Genomic DNA, 19,964 nt, shown 5'->3' with positions numbered 1-19,964 from the left:
CGCCATTCCACAAGCGCGTGCAAATTTTGAAAGGTGACATGTTGGGTATCTATTTACTCGGCGTAACTTCATCTTTCACATTATGCAAAAACATTGGGCTAACTTTACTGTTTTGGTTTTTGTAAAGCACAAAACAGTTTTTTTTCCAAAAAAAAAAACGCGTTAAAAAAATTGCTGCGCAAATACCGTGCGAGATAAAAAGTTGCAACGACCGCCATTGTATTCTCTAGGGTGTTTGCTAAAAAAACATATATAATGTTTTGGGGTTCTATGTAATTTTCTAGCTAATAAATGATGATTTTTACATGTAGGAGAGAAATGTCAGAATTGGCCTGGGTGCTCCAGAACGCCTAAAGGTGCTCCCTGCATGTTGGGCCTCTGTATGTGGCCACGCTGTGTAAAAGTCTCACACATGTGGTATTGCCGTACTCGAGAGTAATAGCAGAATGTGTTTTGGGGTATAATTTGTGGTATGCATATGCGGTGTGTGAGAAATAACCTGCTAATATGACAATTTTGTGGGAAAAAAAAAAAAAAAAGTAAAAAAAAAAACCTTGATTTTGCAAAGAATTGTGGGAAAAAATGACAACTTCAAAAAACTCACCATGCATCTTTCTAAATACCTTGGAATGTCTTCTTTCCAAAAAGGGGGTCATTTGGGGGGTATTTGTACTTTTCTGGCATGTTAGGATCTCAAGAAATTAGATAGGCTGTCAGTACTTCAGGTGTGATCAGTTTTCAGAGATTGGCACCATAGCTTTTGGACTCTATAACTTTCACAAAGACCAAATAATATCCACCGATTTGGGTTATTTTTACCAAAGATATGTAGCGGTATACATTTTGGCCAAAATATATGAAGAAAAATTACTAATTTGCAAACTATTATAACAGAAATGAAGAAAAATGTATTTTTTTTTACAGATTTTTCGGTCTTTTTTCTTTTATAGCACAAAAAATAAAGAACCCAGCGGTGATTAAATACCACCAAAAGAAAGCTCTATTTGTGTGAAAAAAAGGACAAAAATTTTATATAGATACAGTGTTGCATGACTGAGTAATTGACATTCAAAATGTGAGAGCACCAAAAGCTGAAAATTGGTCTGGTTAGAAAGGGGGTTTAAGTGCCCAGTGGTCAAGTGGTTAAAGGGATGAGGTGGTAACACTAGCTGTTACCACTGACAGGGCTTCTATCTTCATTCAGCTGCTGACTTTTAATAACAGGACACTTACCTGTCCTGGAGTCCAGCATCGCAGCTGATGTTTCCAACAGCTGCCGGGTGCTGCCACTGCCATTGCAGGTAAGGGAACCCGGCAGTGTAGCCTTACGGCTTCACCCCGGGAACCCTACTGCGCATGCGCGAGGCCCCGCTCCTCTCTCCTACTGGCCCGGCGGCAGGGGAAGGAGGGAGCCCCAGCAATGATGTCAAAGGTTGCGGGCCTGACATGGTATCAGGATACCCGTGAAAGACAGGTATCCCCTCCCCCACCCCGAAGGGTGCCAAATGTGGCACCGGAGGGGGGAGCAGGCAAATGAACGGAAGTTAAACTTTTGGGTGGAACTCCTCTTTAAGGGCGCGGTGGCTGGCTTCCCGGCCCACTCCTTAGCAACCGGCTATATACAGCGAATGGAAAGCAAAAAAAAAAACATGGGCAAATCGCAGCAACAGAACAAGAAAAACGTAGTTATAAAATGTGCGGAAAGCACAACAGAAATGCTCAAAAAGCAACATGCATAGATGTGAATAGAGCCTTATAGCCTTCACCCGCTCTCCTATTTTTGGCGCTCTTTTTAGGGGTGGGCGGTCATCGCCTATCCTGCAGCGCACATAAAAAGGGGCGGGATGTCGGTGACACGAGCGATCGTATATTGACAAAATATGGACGTGTCACCAAAAAAAGAAAAACCTTCATTTGGGGGTTATAAAAGGGACGAGTTCAGAGGAAGCCCGAGCTCATATCTCCATACTGGTATCACTTCAGTTCTCGGTATATACTGAGAGTCACAATGAGTCGGTATGAGCCCACACTGTTGTACTCAGGCGGTGTCATCACTGACCACCCGCACCTTTGTTCCTTGTAAATATGACGCCCCATACTGAGCCCTCCCCCCGTCACTCTGCACGCTCCTCTATTTCCGGGACAATGGAGGCGGCTGGCGCCCTGGTGCTGTACGTAATGGCCGCCCAGCTATGTGCGGTGTTCTCCCAGCCCGCTCTGCCTCTGGTCATCAACACCTGGCCCTTCCGGACCGCCACACAAGCAGGTGAACGCACTTTACTCTCCTGTTGCGGGGAGACAGGAGCGTGCACTTCAAGGCTCTTCCCCCGCTGTGGGGAGATGGGAGCGCGCATGGTTTACACCTCTCTATCCCATTGTGGGGACTCGGAAACGCGCGTTTTTTTTTTCCTCTGCTGTGAAGAGACTGGGGAGTGCACGTGATATAGGTGTCATGTGATAGCAGCTCACAGTCAGCTGACACTGCAGGACATGCTTCTCCAGCAACATAACAACTCCTACCAGGGCCATTTACACTACTGTGGTATGTTCGCATTTGGCAGCTCATTAGATCCCATTCACATAGTGGGAACTTGAGTTTTGTCTGCTGGTGATTTTCATGGAATTCTGCATGTCACACTTCAGTGGATTGCCCTATGTACATTTGTCGCCCACAAAAAGCTCAATTTTAGACAACAAGCTTGACACTGTTTTCAAAGACGCATTTTGCTGTGTCAGGGGCAGAATTGCATCGCGTTTGGGGCACCATTTAGAATGAATGACACCAAAACACGTGTTGCCTGTTTTGCATAGCTTGCCACACAATTTGGTTTTGCAGGCAGAATCGCAGCGACTGCTCCCGCTATTCCAGATCTCCAAGTGTGAATGGGGCCAATAGACCAAAGAGCAGAATGCACCAGGAAACCTGTAGGGTTTCTGGCAGTGCAACACAAGTGAACGTATTGACGCGTGTTGCACTGTAATACACATCTTGGGAGTGACACGTTGGGGTGCCATTCAGGATGAAGGGCATTGCATTACAAAATTGCATGACCATACATTACTGCAACACAGTAGTGAGAATGGGCCCTTAACATGTTATTAGTTCACACTAATGCAGCTGCAGTATAATGTGTTTTTCAGTGCGTTTTTGTAGTGTGTGTACCTTCCTTTAGGATGGTATTTGGGGAATATGCCCCCTTTGTGTTGGCAGCTCATAGTGGAGCAGAGATTGGGGAATTGCCTGGCACACAGCTGAGTGACACCGCATCTCCCGGTTACTTTGCAGAAGCCAGTGGGGTTGATTTACCAAAGGCAAATAGACTGTGCACTTTGCAAGTGCAGTTTTGCTCTGCAGGGTAGCTTGCTCCAGAGCTTAGTAAATTAGGTAAAACGTCACTTTACAAAGGATAACCAATTACATGCAAGGAAAAATAAATAATAATTTTGCGTGCACACAATTGGCAGTTTAGTAAATCAACCCCAATGTGTTCCATGCTGTCAGGATAAGTCAGTGCATGTGTACAACAAATTGTGGGGCTTCCACCTTTATCACTGTCTATAAATGACTTTACCTGAATTAATGATAATCAAAATAAGGAGGATCCAAAAATGACAATTTTGGTATATACTGTATATATGAATATTTGCTTGGAAAACCACACACTTCAGGAATTCAAGCAGTTGCACAATCTGCACCCCTTCTGGGGCTTCAGATTGCATGTTTCTCCCATATCTGCTTATATAAGTAACATCTCTTCTATTGAGATGACTTTGAAGCAGTGGTTCACAACAATGAGGCCGCAGCTTTCCTGCTGTTGAGCTGCTGCTCCAGCCGGGATATCTCTGAGCGTGGGTGGTCAGGCACCCGGGGTACATGCTACGCATCTATTGTTTGGTGCCGCAGATCCTCTCTGCCCTTGGTATCTGCCTACCAGCATTGCTGCTCAGTCTGCAGGTTTCTGGCCTGGACCTATAGGATGTGGGCAGCTATAGATAGTAGTTGCCTCACTTGGCTCTACCTCCAGCATGGTGCGCAGCCCCAGGTAGATCAGCTGGCAGGAACAAGAATCCTGGCCTAAGTCACTAACACCTTAGGCAAGTTAAAAGCAGTAGGAGAAGAGGGTTGCAGGGGTAAGTAGTGTTAGAAAAGGGTTGCAGGGGTGAACAGTTTTAGAAGAATGTTGCGAGGGGTGTAGAAGTGAGCAGTGTTGGAAGAGGATTGCAGGAGTTTTGGAAAGTGTGAACCCCAGTGCTGGGGGTGCGCACTTGCTGTGTCTTAAAACCTGGGTTTTTAACTGTCGGGAAGCACAAATTTACTCTCTCCACCTGTATCAGCAGTTGTGATCACACTGTTTACAGGATCAGGCACAGAAACTGAGATAGTCAGCAGTAGCATGGGTGAGTGGAGGAGACCTACACTGAGATACACACACCTAGCGCTGTTAAGTGATCTGCAGCTGGACAAATGTGTCACTTTCCTAGTACTTACTATACAGCACTTTAAAAAAAAAAATCATACCCCTTGAAATTTTCCAAATTTTATCATGTTACAACCAAAAACTTAAACGTTTATATTGGGATTTTCTGTGGTAGACCAACACAAAGTGGCACATAATTGTGAAGTGGAAGGAAAATTATAAATGGTTTTCAACATTTTTACAAACAATTATGTGAAAAGTGTGGTGTGCATTTGTATTCACCCCCTTTACTCTGATACCCCTAACTAAAATCTAGTGGAACCAATTGCTTTTAGAAGTCACCTAATTACTAAATGGAGTCCACCTGTGTGTAATTTAATCTCAGTATAAATACAGCTGTTCTGTAAAGAGGTTTGTTAGAGAACCTTAGTGAAAAAAGCATTCTTGGAGGCCAAGGAACACACCAGACAGGTCAGGGATAAGGTTGTGGAGAAGCTTAAAGCAGAATTGGGTTATAAAAAAATATCCCAAGCTTTGAACATCTCAGGAAGCACTGTTCAATCCATCATCTGAAAATGGAAAGAGTATGGCACAACTACAAACCTACCAAGTCATGGCCATCCACCTAAACTGACAGGCTGGGCAAGTAGAGCATTAATCAGAGAAGCAGCCAAGAGGTCCATGGTAACTCTGGAGGAGCTGCAGAGATCCATAACTCAGGTGGGAGAATCTGTCCTCAGGACAACTATTAGTTGTGCACTCCAAAAATCTGGCTTTTATGGAAGAGTAAATAAAATATAACTGAACTGCGCTAATCAGAATTTAAAATGTATTACATTGAAACATATGTGATTGACATCACGTATACCAAGAAGGCAAATAACTAAAGTGATATAAAAATTAAATAATCTTAAATAATCCAAAATGGGTGACAAAATAAAGCTAATGGTGTTAAATAAAAGAAAGTCCCAAAGAACCCAATTGATATCCGATATTGATTGTGAAAAAGCTCTTCAAATGACACCAAGTGACAAATCCACCACCAAAAGCAATGCACGCTTACCAGAGCCAAGCTACAAAACAGCTTGTACATCTAAAGATATCCGATCAATAGAAGCGTCCTGGTCCGACTTCACCATGGAGAGGAAAAAGCAGAGATGACTCTGTCCGATAGGCAAGGATGATTACCAAGGAGGACCCACAGAAATAAAAGATAGGAGCTCCATAGTGTAAATCAGCAGACACAATTTATTAAAAAAAGAGATTTGCACTTACATAAATGGCGTAAATAGAAGCATGAACAAGGATAAAATTAGCCGGCCGGCCTGCATACACCCGTTCGTGACGAGAGGACACCGATGACGTCAGCCTTCCTTCGGTGGTGGTTCCTGGTGGTTTTGTCACTTGGTGTCATTTGAACAGCTTTTTCAAAATCAATATCGGATATCAATTGGGTTCTTTGGGACTTTCTTTTATTTATCACCATTAGCTTTATTTTGTCACCCATTTTGGATTATTTAAGATTATTTAATTTTTATATCACTTTAGTTATTTGCCTTCTTGGTATATGGGATGTCAATCACATATGTTTCAATGTAATACATTTTAAATTCTGATTAGCGCAGTTCAGTTATATATTTTTTGTTTTCTGTGTTTGTGTATGCCTCACAAATAAGGACTGCAGCTTTTTATTTATCATTTGGGTCTGTGAAGCGCGGTAATTTTTTGTATTTTGTCTTTATGGAAGAGTGGCAAGAAGAAAGACATTGTTGAAAGAAAGCCATAAGAAGTCCCAGCAAGTCACAGCAAGCATGTGGAAGAAGGTGCTCTAGTCAGATGAGACCAAAATTAAACTTTTTGGCCTAAAGGCAAAACGCTGTGTGGCAGAAAATGAACACTGCACATCACCCTGAACACACCATCATGAAACGTGGTGGTGGCAGCATCATATTGTGGATGTTTTTCTTAAGCAGGGACAGGGAAGCTGGTCAGAGTTGATGGAAATAGATGAACCCAAATACAGGGCAATCTTAGAAGAAAAACTGTAAGGTCTGCAAAAGACTTGAGACTGGGGCGGAGGTTCACCTTCCAGCAGGACAACGACCCTAAACATACAGCCAGAGCTACAATGGAATGGTTTAGATCAAAGCATAATTATGTGTTAGAATGGCCCAGTCAAAGTCCAGACCTAAATTCAATTGAGAATCTGTGGCAAGACTTGAATTGCTGTCCACAGACGCTCTCCATCCAATCTGACAGAGCTTGAGCTATTTTGCAAAGAAGAATGGGCAAAAATGTCACTCCCCAAAAAGACTTGCAGCTGCAAATGCAGTGAAAGGTGGTTCTACAAATTGTTGACTGGGGGGGGGGGGGGGGGGGTGTAGGGCTCTGAATACAAATGCACCCCACACTTTTCACATATTTATTTGTGAAAAGTTTATAAAATCTTTTAGCGTTCCTTCCACTTCACAATTATGTGCCACTTTGTGTTGGTCTATCACATAAAATCCCAATAAAATACATTTATGTTTTTGGTTGTAACATGACAAAATGTGGAAAATTTCAAGGGGTATGAATACTTTTTCAAGGCACTGTATATGTCTATTAAACATTTTTCATTTGCCTGGTGTCTGCTTTGTATGTTTATTAAAGTGATTGTAAACCCTCAACTTGTAAAACAACCCATTCAGTTTAAAATAGAAATGAAAGGCAAAACATTTTCGTATAGATATAAAAAAAACATTATAAATACCTTTTTTTTCTTTTTTTTTCCCTTTTTTTTTTTAATGCAAAGTGATGACATCCCTTCTGTTCTCAGCTGCATAAGAGCTGGGGGGACAAGCAGCAGTACACCGAGCTTCTCAGTGAATGGCTGTGCAGCGGGGGCGTGTCAGGACAAGTCTGTTCACTGGAGGAGAGTACACTGAGTTCCCAGCATAGCTAGAGCACTGACCACACTGTGTTCTCCTGCTTAGTGTGGTCAGTTTCTAATAGGAAAGCAGTGGGACTGGCAGGAACACCAGGGATTTCCAGGGATTTCACACAAAAGAAGCATTACAAAGAGAACAGGATACTTTTTCATACAAGTACATGGTACAGCAGGCATATATCAGGAATATGAAGTGTTGGGGTAACAATTGGTTTAAGGCTTTATACCTCCATGCATTCTATGCATAAAGGTAAAAAAAACCTTGTGTGTGCAGCTGCACCATTCCCCCTCCCCGCCATAATACTTACCAGAGTCCCATTGTAATCTAGCGATGTGTAAAAGAGCCTTGGCTGTCCAGGGACTCTCTGTCCTCATTTGCTGAGACCCTGGCTCTCGCTGCTGTCAATCACAGCCAGGGAGCCAATGAGGAGTGAGAGGGGGCGGGGCTGAGCCACAGCTCTGTATGTGAATAGACCAACAAAGCAGCAGAGGCTCAAGAGCTAGCCTGCTTGGGTACCCCCATAGCAAGCTGTTTGCTCTTGCGGCACTGGGCACGAGGGAGGAGCCAGGAGTGCCGGCGAGGGACCTGGGTTGGTCTGTGCAAAATCACGGCACAGAGTAGGTAAATATAACAACATGTTTATTATTATTTTTTTATTTTTTTTAATATCACTTTACTCTTCCTTGCAGTCATATAATGCAGTCATATAATGGTTATGTTAGATCAGACATACATAGCAGACACCAGGCAAACAAAAAATGTTTATACTCCTACAATAAAAGTATGTATGGGAAATGTTGTGTCTGAGCGGTGCAGACAGATTGTTAAAAGGTCACCATCATTTTCCTTCCCTCTTCCTACGAGCTCTTAGTCCCCAGTCACAGCGGTGCGATTGGATTGCTTCAAATCGCTTGACAAGTTGCACCCTACTGTCTGCAACTGAAGTGTTCAAATGGTGCCACTCCGACTCCATCAGAGTTGCACAGATTTTAAAATGAGTTCCTGCACTACTTTTTGCAAGTTCAGGTGCAACATACATAGACAAGTTACACAGATGTCTTCCAAGTCACACGTAAAGTCGCATTGACATGCAACTTTGAAATCATGCAGCTTCAAGTGAAGTCGCACTTGAAGTCAGATTCAGTGTGACTGTAGACTAAGAGCTCCTAACATTTTACATATTTTGTCATCCTATACTTTTATTGTATGAATATAAACTTTTTTTTTTTTAAACTGGATGCACATGTCTGCATTGTGGTAACGTGTGTTAACGCACCGCATGATATGCACAACATGTATTGTAGCACCTTTTGTTTTTAACAGGCTCCAACGTAGGAAAGCAAAGCACCTGGTCACTAGGAGTGTGTGGGAGACAGTAGAAGGCAGGCAACCTTTCATTCTAAAAGAGGGGCAGTTAGAAGCAAGTAGGGAAAAGTGGAGCCACAAAGTTAAAGCAATTACTAGCTTTCTATTGTGATCAGCAGAAACCTAGTTACAGGTGTACAAATATTTTCCTAACAAAAATCTGTTTTTCTCTTCAGCATGGAACGTCCTTGCTTCTGGCAGATCTGCTTTGGATGCAGTTGAGAAAGGCTGTACACAATGTGAAATTGATCAGTGTGATGGCTCTGTAGGGTATGGTGGAAGTCCCGATGAAGCCGGAGAGACTACACTGGATGCCATGATTATGAATGGGTATCCTCATTATTTATGCAGATTTTAGAATATACTTTAATCATATTAAATTAAATGGTTTAATGTGTGCCGTTACTCTATAAGTTGCTGGCATTTATATTAAAATTCTGTTAGCTCTTAGAGGTGGGTAGACAGTTGGTAATGCTTTAGGGCTCGTTCACACTTGTGCAGCTACACTAGAAAAACGTAGGTCTCTGCAAGAGCACACAGAAAACAATTGTTCTTTGTGTCCTGTTTACACTTGAACTTCGGTGAGGAGCAATGCAGAAATCTGCAACATATCTGCAGTTTTCCATCCATTCCTGCAGCTAACCCACATCTCCGTTTCTACACAGGCACTTCACATCTGTTTTTTTTCTACAATATCTACTTGTTACTTATGTAGTAAAGAATAGATTTCCTCAAATTTGCAATTTTTTTTTTTTGGGTGGCCCTCCACTTTAAGTGTGAAGGAGTTAAAGGTGCATTATGCAGCGTCTATCACATCAAAATCGCACCACGCTCGTGTTCATGCGTATCGTGTGTTTTGCAGTGATTGCCGAGTAATTTGGAGTCACAGGCAGAACTGCAGTGATTCCACTCGTGATTTCAGATCTTGAAGTGTAAATGGGGCCTGAAGCCTGTTTTTGTTCAAATAACCTCATTGTTTGTGTGGGTACATGTTTTAGAAGGTGCCCCTAAACATCTAATCATCTAAACAATACAGTTTATTTACTGCCTAAAGCTTTTGTTTTTTGAGGTCCAATTCTGTAAAGCTTCCTTGTTCAAATTTTTTTATTGAAAGAAAGAGCAATCAATCAGGATGCATCAGAAGGGAAATCTTAGCCCAAGATAAGGGGAGGCAATAGTAATATACAGTAGCTCACAAAAGTGAGTACACCCCTCTCATTTTTGTAAATATTTTATTATATATTTTCATGTGACAACACTGAAGAAATTACACTTTGCTACAATGTAAAGTAGTGAGTGTACACCTTGTATAACAGTGTAAATTTGATGTCCCCTCAAAATAACTCAACACACAGCTGTTAATGTCTAAACCTCTGGCAACAAAAGTGAGTACACCCTTAAGTGAAAACGTCCAAATTGGACCCAAAGTGTCAATATTTTGTGTGGCCACCATTATTTTCCAGCACGGCCTTAACCCTCTTGGGCATGGAGTTCACCAGAGTTTCACAGGTTGCCACTGGAGTCCTCTTCCACTCCACCATGACAACATCACGGACTTGATGAATGTTAGACACCTTGCATTCCTCCACCTTCCGTTTGAGGATGCCCCACAGATGCTCAATAGGGCTTAAGTCTGGAGACATGCTTGGCCATTCCATCACCTTTACTCTCAGATTCCTTAGCGAAGCAGTGGTCGTCTTGGAGGTGTGTTTGGGGTCATTATGTTGGAATACTGCCCTGCGGCCCAGTCTCCAAAAGGAGGGAATCATGCTCTGCTTCAGTATGTCACAGTACATGTTGGCATTCATGGTTCCCTCAATGAACTGTAGCTCCCCAGTGCAGGCAGCACTCATGCAGCCCCGGTCCATGAAGCTCCCACCACCATGCTTGACTGTAGGCAAAACACACTTGTCTTTGTACTCCTCACCTGGTTACCGCCACACACGCTTGACACCATCTGAACCAAGTAAGTTTATCTTGGTCTCATCAGACCACAGTACATGGTTCCAGTAATCCATGTCCTTAGTCTGCTTGTCTTCAGCAAACTGTTTGTGGGCTTTCTTGTGCACCATCTTTAGAAGAGGCTTCCTTCTGGGATGATAGCCATGCAGACCATTTTTATGCAGTGTACGGTGTATGGTCTGAGCACTGACATGCTGACCCTCCACCCCCACCCCTTCAACCTCTGCAGCAATACTGGCAGCACTCATACGTCTGTTTCCCAAACTCAACCTCTAAATATGACGCTGAGCACGTCCACTCAACTTCTTTGGTCCACCATGGCAAGGCCTGTTCTGAGTGGAACCTGTCCTGTTAAAGCACTGTATGGTCTTGGCCACCGTGCTGCAGCTCAGTTTCAGGGTCTTAGCAATCTTCTTATAGCCTATGCCATCTTTATGTAGAGCAACAATTCTTTTTTTCAGATCCTCAGAGAGTACTTTGCCATGAGGTGCCATATTGAACTTTCAGTGACCAGTATGAGAGAATGAGAGCGATAACACCAAATTTAACACACCTGCTCCCTATACACACCTGAGACCTTGTAACACTGAGTCCCATGACACCGGGGAGGGAAAATGGCTAATTGGGCCCAATTTGGACATTTTCACTTCAGGGTGTACTCACTTTTGTTGCCAGCGGTTTAGATATTAATGGCTGTGTTGAGTTATTTTAAAGGGACAGCAAATTTACACTGTTATACACTGTTATACAAGCTGTGCACATTGCAGCAAAGTGTCATTTCTTCAGTGTTGTCTCATGAAAAGATATAATAAAATATTTACATAAATGTGAGGAGAAGGGATAAGCCAGTATATGCTGTGGTGAGATGGCCCAACATTAACTACCACTGGCTTTGGAGGTGGACAGTGAAAGTCAGGTTGCCTTAATGCAAGCAGATGGATCTCACAGAGATAACTAATTAACTCTTAGGTAGTTATAATAAACAAAACTGTTTTTGATAGTCTGACCCTTTCAAAAATTTAAACATACATCATGAATGTAATTAGTGTGTAAGCATTATACAGTTATGCTGAGCCTGTTCTCATGGACACCCTTTGTCATGTTCTCTACATTTTAGTAGCACTATGAAAGTTGGTGCTGTTGCCAGTCTTAGGAGAATAAAGAATGCCATTGGTGTGGCCAGAGCTGTGATGGAGCACACAAAGCACACATTCTTAGTGGGAGAATCAGGTAAGTTATCGTCTTTGTTTCAGGAAAATATAGAGCTACATGTGCTGTCCTTTTAAAGTAGAATTACAGCAAAAACGTTTTTCATTTTGGATAGATTAAGGTAGGGTTATCACCTGTGTCAGATTTTTTTAGTTTTGAAAAACAGATTCTATATCAGTTTGATGTACCTTTTTACTTCACGTCTTATAGCTGTAACAAAGGGTGTCCACATTGGAAGATTTCCCCTTTATTACTGTTTTGGTGACAACTCAGCGTTTGTGATTTTCTTTCATTTTCAGTGATAACGGTCACTGGGACAAATAGAGAAGGTAAATCTTCTTAACAAGGACACAAACAGTAATAAAATCTGACAGGTGTTCCAATCCCTCGCCACTTCATCCACAGCTAAAAAAAAAGTTTGGGCTTTAGTTCTACTTTAAGAATGATCTTTTGATTAGTTAGAAGTTATATCTGCCAGTAAAAGTATTTTCTTTTTGTTTACCTGCTATTATAGTACAGCACTGTATAGTTTGTTCTGTTCAAATTTGCTTTACATTTTCACGAGCAAATGCTACAGCCAGTAAATATCCTGGTTATGTGTAAAGTACTTTGCTGCTATTTAGAATCTACTACCATGAGGCTGGAAAATGTAGCAGATAAATCTATACACATAATTTAGAGCAGGGGTAGGCAACCCCCGGCACTCGACTTGCATTCCAATTTCAGAATTCCCCACGCCGCACCTGCACTGAGGGGGTGGCACTGCACCCCCACAAATTGTAAAAGATGGGAAACATTGTTTGGTTCTCTAACTTTGCTGTAGATGCGATCGTCAGCTTTTGTGATAGGGAAGAAATTGGGTGCAGTTCTGCTGGGGGGGGTCCCTGTTTCCAGGAGGAGGAGGACAGCCAATCACAGTCCTGCTAGCCCCATCTATCATGTGGAGCAAGATGACTCGCTTGGTTGCCACTACCAATCTCAGAAAGAAGGGATTTCACTGATTGAGAACCACAATCAGGTGACAGTTTGTGGAATTACTGTTTGAGCTTCTGGGAACTTTGTTGAAATTATTCCTGAACCTTTGCGTCACTTATTACTGAACCCCTCTGCACCCTGTGTCCCTTTAAGCCAGAGCCAGTATTCAGCGCAATGAAAATCACACCCAACCACTTTTTCTCAGCTCCGGGGGCCCAACTTATGATCCTGCACACAGGCCCAGTGCTTTCAGAAAATGCCTCTGTCATGAGCTCATCATTGCACATCCATTTCAGATGTTTGTATGTGACATCACATACGTCACATACAAGCACATGGGCTGGATGCGAGAGTTGGATCAGCAGGATTAATGTGCCAGGACAGGTAGATGTGTCTCATCTCTGCTTTCTTTCACCACTCTGCATATCACGCAAATCATAGATGAGAAGAGGGTACAGCGGTGGAGCAGATGAGCAGGAGGGGTTTAGAGGTGGGACAGATGAGCATTGGGGTACAGTGATGTGCCAGATGAGCAGGGGGTTCAGTGTTGGGGCAGAAAAGCACGGGGGTAGAGCAGTGGGGCAGATGTGAAAGGAGGTGTATTGGTGGGGCAGATGAGCAGGGGGTTACAGTGGTGGGGCAGGAGAGCAGGGTGAACAGAGGTGAGACAGATGTACAGGAGGTACATTGGTGGGGCAGATGAGAAAAGGGGTACATTTATGAGACAGATGAGCAGGGGGGTTACAGTGGTGGGACAGAAGAGCAAGGGGGTACAGCAGTGGAACAGATGTGCAGGAGGTACAGTGGTGGGAGTGATGAGAGGGGGGTACAGTGATGGGGCAGATGAGCAGGGGGGTTCAGTGTTTTGGCAGAGGAGAAAGGAGGTACATTGGTGGGGTAGATGAGCAGGTTGGTACAGTGGTGGGACAGATGTGCAGGGGGTTACAGTGGTGGAGCAGATGTGCAGGGGGTTACAGTGGTGGAGCAGATGTGCAGGGGGTTACAGTGGTGGAGCAGATGTGCAGGGGGTTACAGTGGTGGAGCAGATGTGCAGGGGGTTACAGTGGTGGAGCAGATGTCCAGGGGGGGTACAGTGAGCTGAGGTGTGAAGGTGCATGGATTGGGGCTAATCTGAGGCGTGAGAGTGCAGGATGTTAATTTCTCACTACTACCTAGTTTACAGCATTTACTTTATAAAAAATCCTTTTAGTGATTGAGAGTGTGGAGTTGACATGTTTTGGTTATAAAATCGGCACGCTTAATTTCTTTGAAAATATTTTTCGGCACACTGCTCAAAAGGTTGCCTACCCCTGATTTAGAGGTTAAATAATCAAATCTGTGTTCTTTATGAATTATTTTAAGACCTCGTGCATACTGAACATTTAGTGGACTGCTTGCATTCTGAGCATTTGTCTGGGGGCCCAAACTGCTTTAGCCTAAGTTCACATTAGTGCAGTGTGTGATTTTGAGCTGCAGTGCAAATTGCCGACCTTTTGAATGCAAGTTTTTACTACTGCGACACATCGTTCAGATGTGATCCAACTTGCATTAGAAATCGCATCACTGTGAACCGGGGCTAAACGGCAGTACCACTCAGTGCACCATCAAGCCCCATCCAGCTGCAGCAGTTGTCAGCCTCTCAATGACTCAATGACTTAAGCCGCCCTCCTCTCTTGAGCAACAAACACCCCTTTCAAATTACCCTGGTCTAGATTTTATCAGTTAAATATTTTTTTTTTAACAATTTTTTCAACTCTCTAAACCCTCCAAATTCCACCACTAAACACACCCTTGTAAATTATCTCATGAAATGACACTGTTACATTGTGCACATCATTACTGCCTTGTTGGGTAAATATTTTTAATGCTAATAATATAGCATTAAAGTATTTACTTAACAAGGCAGTAATGCTGTGTCTATCCTTATTTTATTTATCACCATCAGATCAATGAAATAGGATTGCCAATTGCTGGTATTGGTTATTTTTATTTTTTTCCTTATTCTGTGTAATATTTACACTGAATAGGGAAAAAATAAACGTAACCAATCCCAGCAACATATGATTGGCTACCCTAGGCAAGAGAGGGAGGGGGAGCAGGGGATGATCAAGAGGGTGGAGCAACCATCAGAGGAGGGGGTGGGGAGAATCAGGTGGATGGGTTTTCCGCATCGGAGGGGGAGGGCGGGGAGACCCACCCCTCCGATGAGGCTCCATACTCGCTCTCAGCTTATTTCCACTCGCCTAATGCGAGCAGACAAGTGAATATTTTGATGGCTGATAATAAGACTAAGCATATTCTGATGTCTGAATTGTTCTTGTTTGTCTATTAAAGTTAGATTTTAAAAAGTTAACTAGTACCAAAAGCTTATTCATGTGTTTGCAGATAGTGATTTATTTAAAAGGGGAATACCATATACTATTACCACTAGGTTAAGCTTAAAGTGGATGTAACACTAAAAAAAAAAAAAAAAAAATGAATGCTCCCATCTCTTTGAGGCACGAGATAAAGCACAGTGCTCTTTGCCATGTCCATTGTCCCTTTCTATGTTGTACAATACTCGCCTGATCCTGCCTGTTCCTGTGTTCCCCTGTGTACTGACCACGCTTATCATGGCTGCTGATCCCTGATAGCATGGTCATATTACATGCCTCCGTCATCAAGCTGTGTTTTCAGCATCTCTGCATCTCCCTCTTTCCCTGTCATTTCCTTAGTCTGTGAACTGTGAAGCCGATCTCCTCCCCACCCCTTCTGCCTTGATTGATTATTCTGCTGCAGCTGCCTCTCTCCTTTGGTAAAGTGTAAAGTAACCTCTATTATATACTTTTATCCTCTGTGTCGGGAACATATTAAGAACAGTGTGTTTTGTTTTGTTTTTTTTTAATTATAAAGCTAAATACCTTCTTTGCCAAGGACTGCTGTGTGGTCATATGTCCTCCGTCTGCTAGCTTGCATACGCCAGAGGGGAATCTCGGCCCCTCCCACTGCACTCCTTAGATCGAGATGGAGAGCAGAGAGAGGACATGTGACCACACAGCAGAGCTGAGCAAAGAAGGTATTTAGCTTTATAGTTACATAGTTGATAAGGTTGAATAAAGACACCAGTTCAATGTGTGTGTGTGTGTATGTCAATATTAAATCCTATATCCCTCTGTGTTGCGATCATTAAGATGCCCATCTAAAAGCTTTTTTGCACAGAGCAGCCCAGATCCTCCTCTTCTTGGGTCCCTCTTTGCTGCTCCTGGACCCTCCCTCCTATCGAGTGCCCCCACAGTCATCAGCTTCCTATTGGGCACCCAAGCCTTGCCACAGCTCCGTGTATCCATTCAGACACAGTGCCCACGACCGGGCCCCACCCCCTCTCTCCCCTGATTGGCTGACTGACTTTGACAGCCGCGGGAGCCAAGGGCGCCGCTGCTGTGTCTCAGCCAATCAGCAGGAGTGTCCTGGCTTAGACATTCGTGGACATCGCTGGAGAGAGATGGGGCTCAGGTAAGTAATTAGGGGGTGCTGGGGAGGCTGCTACACACAAAAGGTTTTTTAGCTTAATGCATAGAGTGCATTAACCGCTTGCCGACCGCCGCACGAACATTTACGTCGGCAGAATGGCATGGATAGCACGCAAATGCGCGCACAGGTACGTCCCTTTAAATTTGCCGCCGTGTGGTCACGTGTGCGTTGCGGGCGGGGCGTGCGCAACCCTGCCGCAAGATCCGTGAGTGTGATCGCGGGTCCCGCAGACTTGATGTCCGCGGGGATACCCGTGATCATCTCGTGGAGAGGAAGAACGGGGGAAATGCTAATGTAAACAAGCATTCCCCTGTTCTGCCTAATGACACTGATCACAGCTCCCTGTGATTGGGAGCGGTGATCAGTGTCGTGTCACACGTAGCCCATCCCCCCCCTACAGTTAGAATCCCTAGGACGTACTTAACCCGTGCAGTGCCCCCTCCTGGTTAACCCCTTCACCGCCAGTCACATTTACACAGTAGTCAATGCATTTTTAATCGCACTGATTGCTATATAAATGTGAATGGTCCCAAAATAGCACCAAAAGTATCCGATCTGTCCGCCATAAAAATCGCTGATTGCCGCCATTACTAGTAAAAAAAATATATATTAATAAAAATGTCATAAAACTATCCCCTATTTTATAGACGCTATAACTTTTGCGCAAACCAATCCATAAACGCTTATTGCGATTTTTTTTTTTTTACCAAAAATATGTAGAAGAATACGTATCGACCTAAACTGAGGAAAAAATGTTTTTTTATATATTTTTTGGGGGGTATTTATTATAGTAAAAAATAATGTGTTTTTTTCAAAATTGTCGTTCTTTTTTTGTTTATAGCTCAAAAAAATAAAAACCATAGAGGCGATCAAATACCACCAAAAGAAAACTCTATTTGTGGGAAAAAGGGGACGTCAATTTTGTTTGGGAGCCACGTCGCTCGACCGCGCAATTAAAGTGACTTTATAACCACTTTAAATTGATATTAACTGCTTCCCGACCAGCCGCCGCAGTTGTACTGTGGCAGGCTGGTTCCCCTGCAAGTTGTAATAGCTATACGTTGGCTCGCGGGGTCGGGATAGCAGGCGTGCGCCCTCTGCACAGTGGAGGGGGGGGCCAATGCTCGTGGCCGACGGTCGCGATGACCGCCGGCCATGAGCGATCGTGAGCAGGAGACACAGAACAGGGACGAGTGTGTGTAAACACACACCACTTCCCTGTTCTGTTCTGACAGGAGTGGCCGATCGTGTGTTCCTATTAGCTAGGAACCACGATCCTTCACTTCCTCTAGTCAGTCTCCTCCCCCTTCAGTTAGAATCACCTCCCAGGGAACACAGTTAACCCCTAGATCGCCCCCTAGTGTTAACCCCTTCGCTGCCAGTGACATTTTTACAGTAATCAATGCATTTTTATAGCATTGATTGCTGTATTAATGCCAATGGTCCCAAAAATGTGTCAAAATTGTCCGATGTGTCCACCATAATGTTGCAGTCATGATAAAAATCGCAGATTGCCGCCATTACTAGTAAAAAAAAATAATAATAAAAATGCCATTAATCTATCCCCTATTTTGTAGACGCTATAACTTTTGCGCAAACCAAGCATTATATTTTTACATTTTTTTTTACCAAAAATATGTATAAGAATACATATCTGCTAAACTGAGAAAAAATGTGCTTTTTAAAAAAAAAATGGGGATAATTATTATAGCAAAAAAGTACAAAATATTGTGTTTTTTTTTCAAAATTGTCGCTCTCTTTTTGTTTATAGCACAAAAAATAAAAACCGCAGAGGTGATCAAATACCACCAAAAGAAAGCTCTATTTGTGGGCAAAAAAGGACATCAATTTTGTTTAGGTACAACATCGCATGACCGCAGGGCGCCCCCCTCCCCCAAAGCACCCACCCCCCCATGTTGAGGGCATGCGGCCTGGTACGGCTCAGGAGGGGGGGGGGGGCGCTTGCTCGTCCCAACCCCCTTTCCTGACCGGCCGGGCTGCATGCTCGGATAGGGGTCTGGTATGGATTTTGGGGGGGACCCCACACCGTTTTTTTGGTGTAGGGGGTTCCCCTTGAAATCCATACCAGACCTAAGGGCCTGGTATGCCCCGTGACGGGGCTAGCAAGGTGTCAATCTCGCTGATAAAAGTGGCGAGATTGCCTTCCTTTTCTAGTCCCGTCATACCCAAGTCATGTTCAAAATGAACGGACTTGTTCGTGTGGGCAAGTTCGTTCATTTAGAAAGTCCGCCGTAACTCCGTCGGGAACTAGGTCCGCCGGAAAGTCCGGTCGTGTGTAGGCAAGTCAGTCCGTAATCCGGTCGTGTGTAGGCAAGTCCGTTCGTAAAAAAAGTCCGTCGGAAGTCTGTCAAAAGTCCGTTGGAAAGTCCGTCGGACCAGTCCGGTCAGAAAGTCCGCCCGTGTGTACGCTGCATAACACTCCCCTTCCTCCGGAAATACAAATCCTGCTGTCCAAAGTGCCCTGTACTCCTTCATCCAGAGTGAAGGTGGTGTGTTAGGCTCAGTTCATACCTATGCAGTTTTCTTTTAGTCGTTCCTGCAGCGCTTTTTGCTGTGCATTTTGCATATGCAATTTTGATGCAATTTGCGTTTTTGTATGTTTTTTTTTTTTTTTGGCCAATTTGTTGTTGGGCAGATTAAAAAAAAGCAAATCGTGGCAAAGACACACTACATACTTTTCTGCAGCTTCTCCATTAAAGTCTATTGAACCAAAAAAGCAGTTTTGCATTTAAAACAGTTCTTGACGCTTTCAAAAAAACGTAGTGGCTTAAAGTATAGATGTGAACGTGCCCCATAGGAAACCATGTTAAATTAACTGAAGTGCGTTTCTGCAAAAAGCACCAAAAAACACAAGGTGTGAACTGAGCATTACTGGCCAGATCACCAGATAAAAACAGTGAAAAAAGCCTAAAAATAAAACGAATGCAGCCACCACATCTAAGGATTTGGTAAGCTGCAGTATATTACATTTTTGGTTTGGGGTTTAGTACCACTTTAATTTTATTTTTAGGTTTATAAGAAATGATTTTAAAGAATATATAAAAAATGTAGAGGATTTTAACAAACTTTGTTGCAGATCCCCTACCTTTTTGTTATTCTGAAGAAATCCCTGTTTGTTCCTCTGTGCTAAGTGAGTTTAATGGGAGTGGTTTCAAAATTATCAACCGGCTGCTGCAGAATCAGGGCTCTAATGAGGAAAGTGGCAGGGTCTGCATCCATTTAGACGTTATTTCCTATTGGGAGTATTTTACCAAAAATTACATTTTTGTTGCAGGGGATGTGAAAAATCTGACTTGTATCTTAGTATAGACTTCTAGGAAAATCAGTGAGCCAATCACACAAGCAGGAAATTATGTTTCTGCGGAGCGTTCTGTACAAATTTTGCGTACAGAACTCCTCCAGGTCACCATATTACATTGCACTTTACAGATAATTACAGAGCTGCAGATTGAAAAGGAAAGGTATTTTTTATTAACCTCCCTGGCGGTTTTCCCGAGTGTGGCTCGGGGTTAAAATTCAGTGCCATTAGCGGTAACCCCGAGCCACACTCGGGATCGCATTGCAGGATCCTGGG

General features: G+C 43.3%; 1 protein-coding gene across 2 annotated transcripts in view; it reads left to right on the top strand.

The window, feature by feature from the left end:
• Positions 1-2,095: 2,095 nt before the first annotated feature.
• Positions 2,096-19,964, top strand: part of AGA (aspartylglucosaminidase) — a 43,630-nt gene continuing 25,761 nt past the window's right edge. Inside the window, exons 1-3 of one of the 2 annotated variants that reach the window (XM_073606761.1) lie at positions 2,096-2,266; positions 8,890-9,043; positions 11,793-11,905. In XM_073606761.1, the coding sequence (XP_073462862.1) occupies positions 2,146-2,266; positions 8,890-9,043; positions 11,793-11,905 (388 nt within the window). In that variant the 5' untranslated portion in view covers positions 2,096-2,145. Of the gene's footprint in view, positions 2,267-2,393; positions 2,543-8,889; positions 9,044-11,792; positions 11,906-19,964 lie in introns of those variants that run through there. The other variant, XM_073606770.1, reaches the window with a different exon arrangement.

This window comes from Aquarana catesbeiana, linkage group LG01 (assembly GCF_042186555.1).
Source record: "Aquarana catesbeiana isolate 2022-GZ linkage group LG01, ASM4218655v1, whole genome shotgun sequence".
In the NCBI taxonomy this organism is placed as follows: Eukaryota; Metazoa; Chordata; class Amphibia; order Anura; family Ranidae; genus Aquarana; species Aquarana catesbeiana.
The sequence above is the reverse complement of the archived record's forward strand: the minus strand, read 5'-3'. Positions and strand labels throughout refer to the sequence as shown.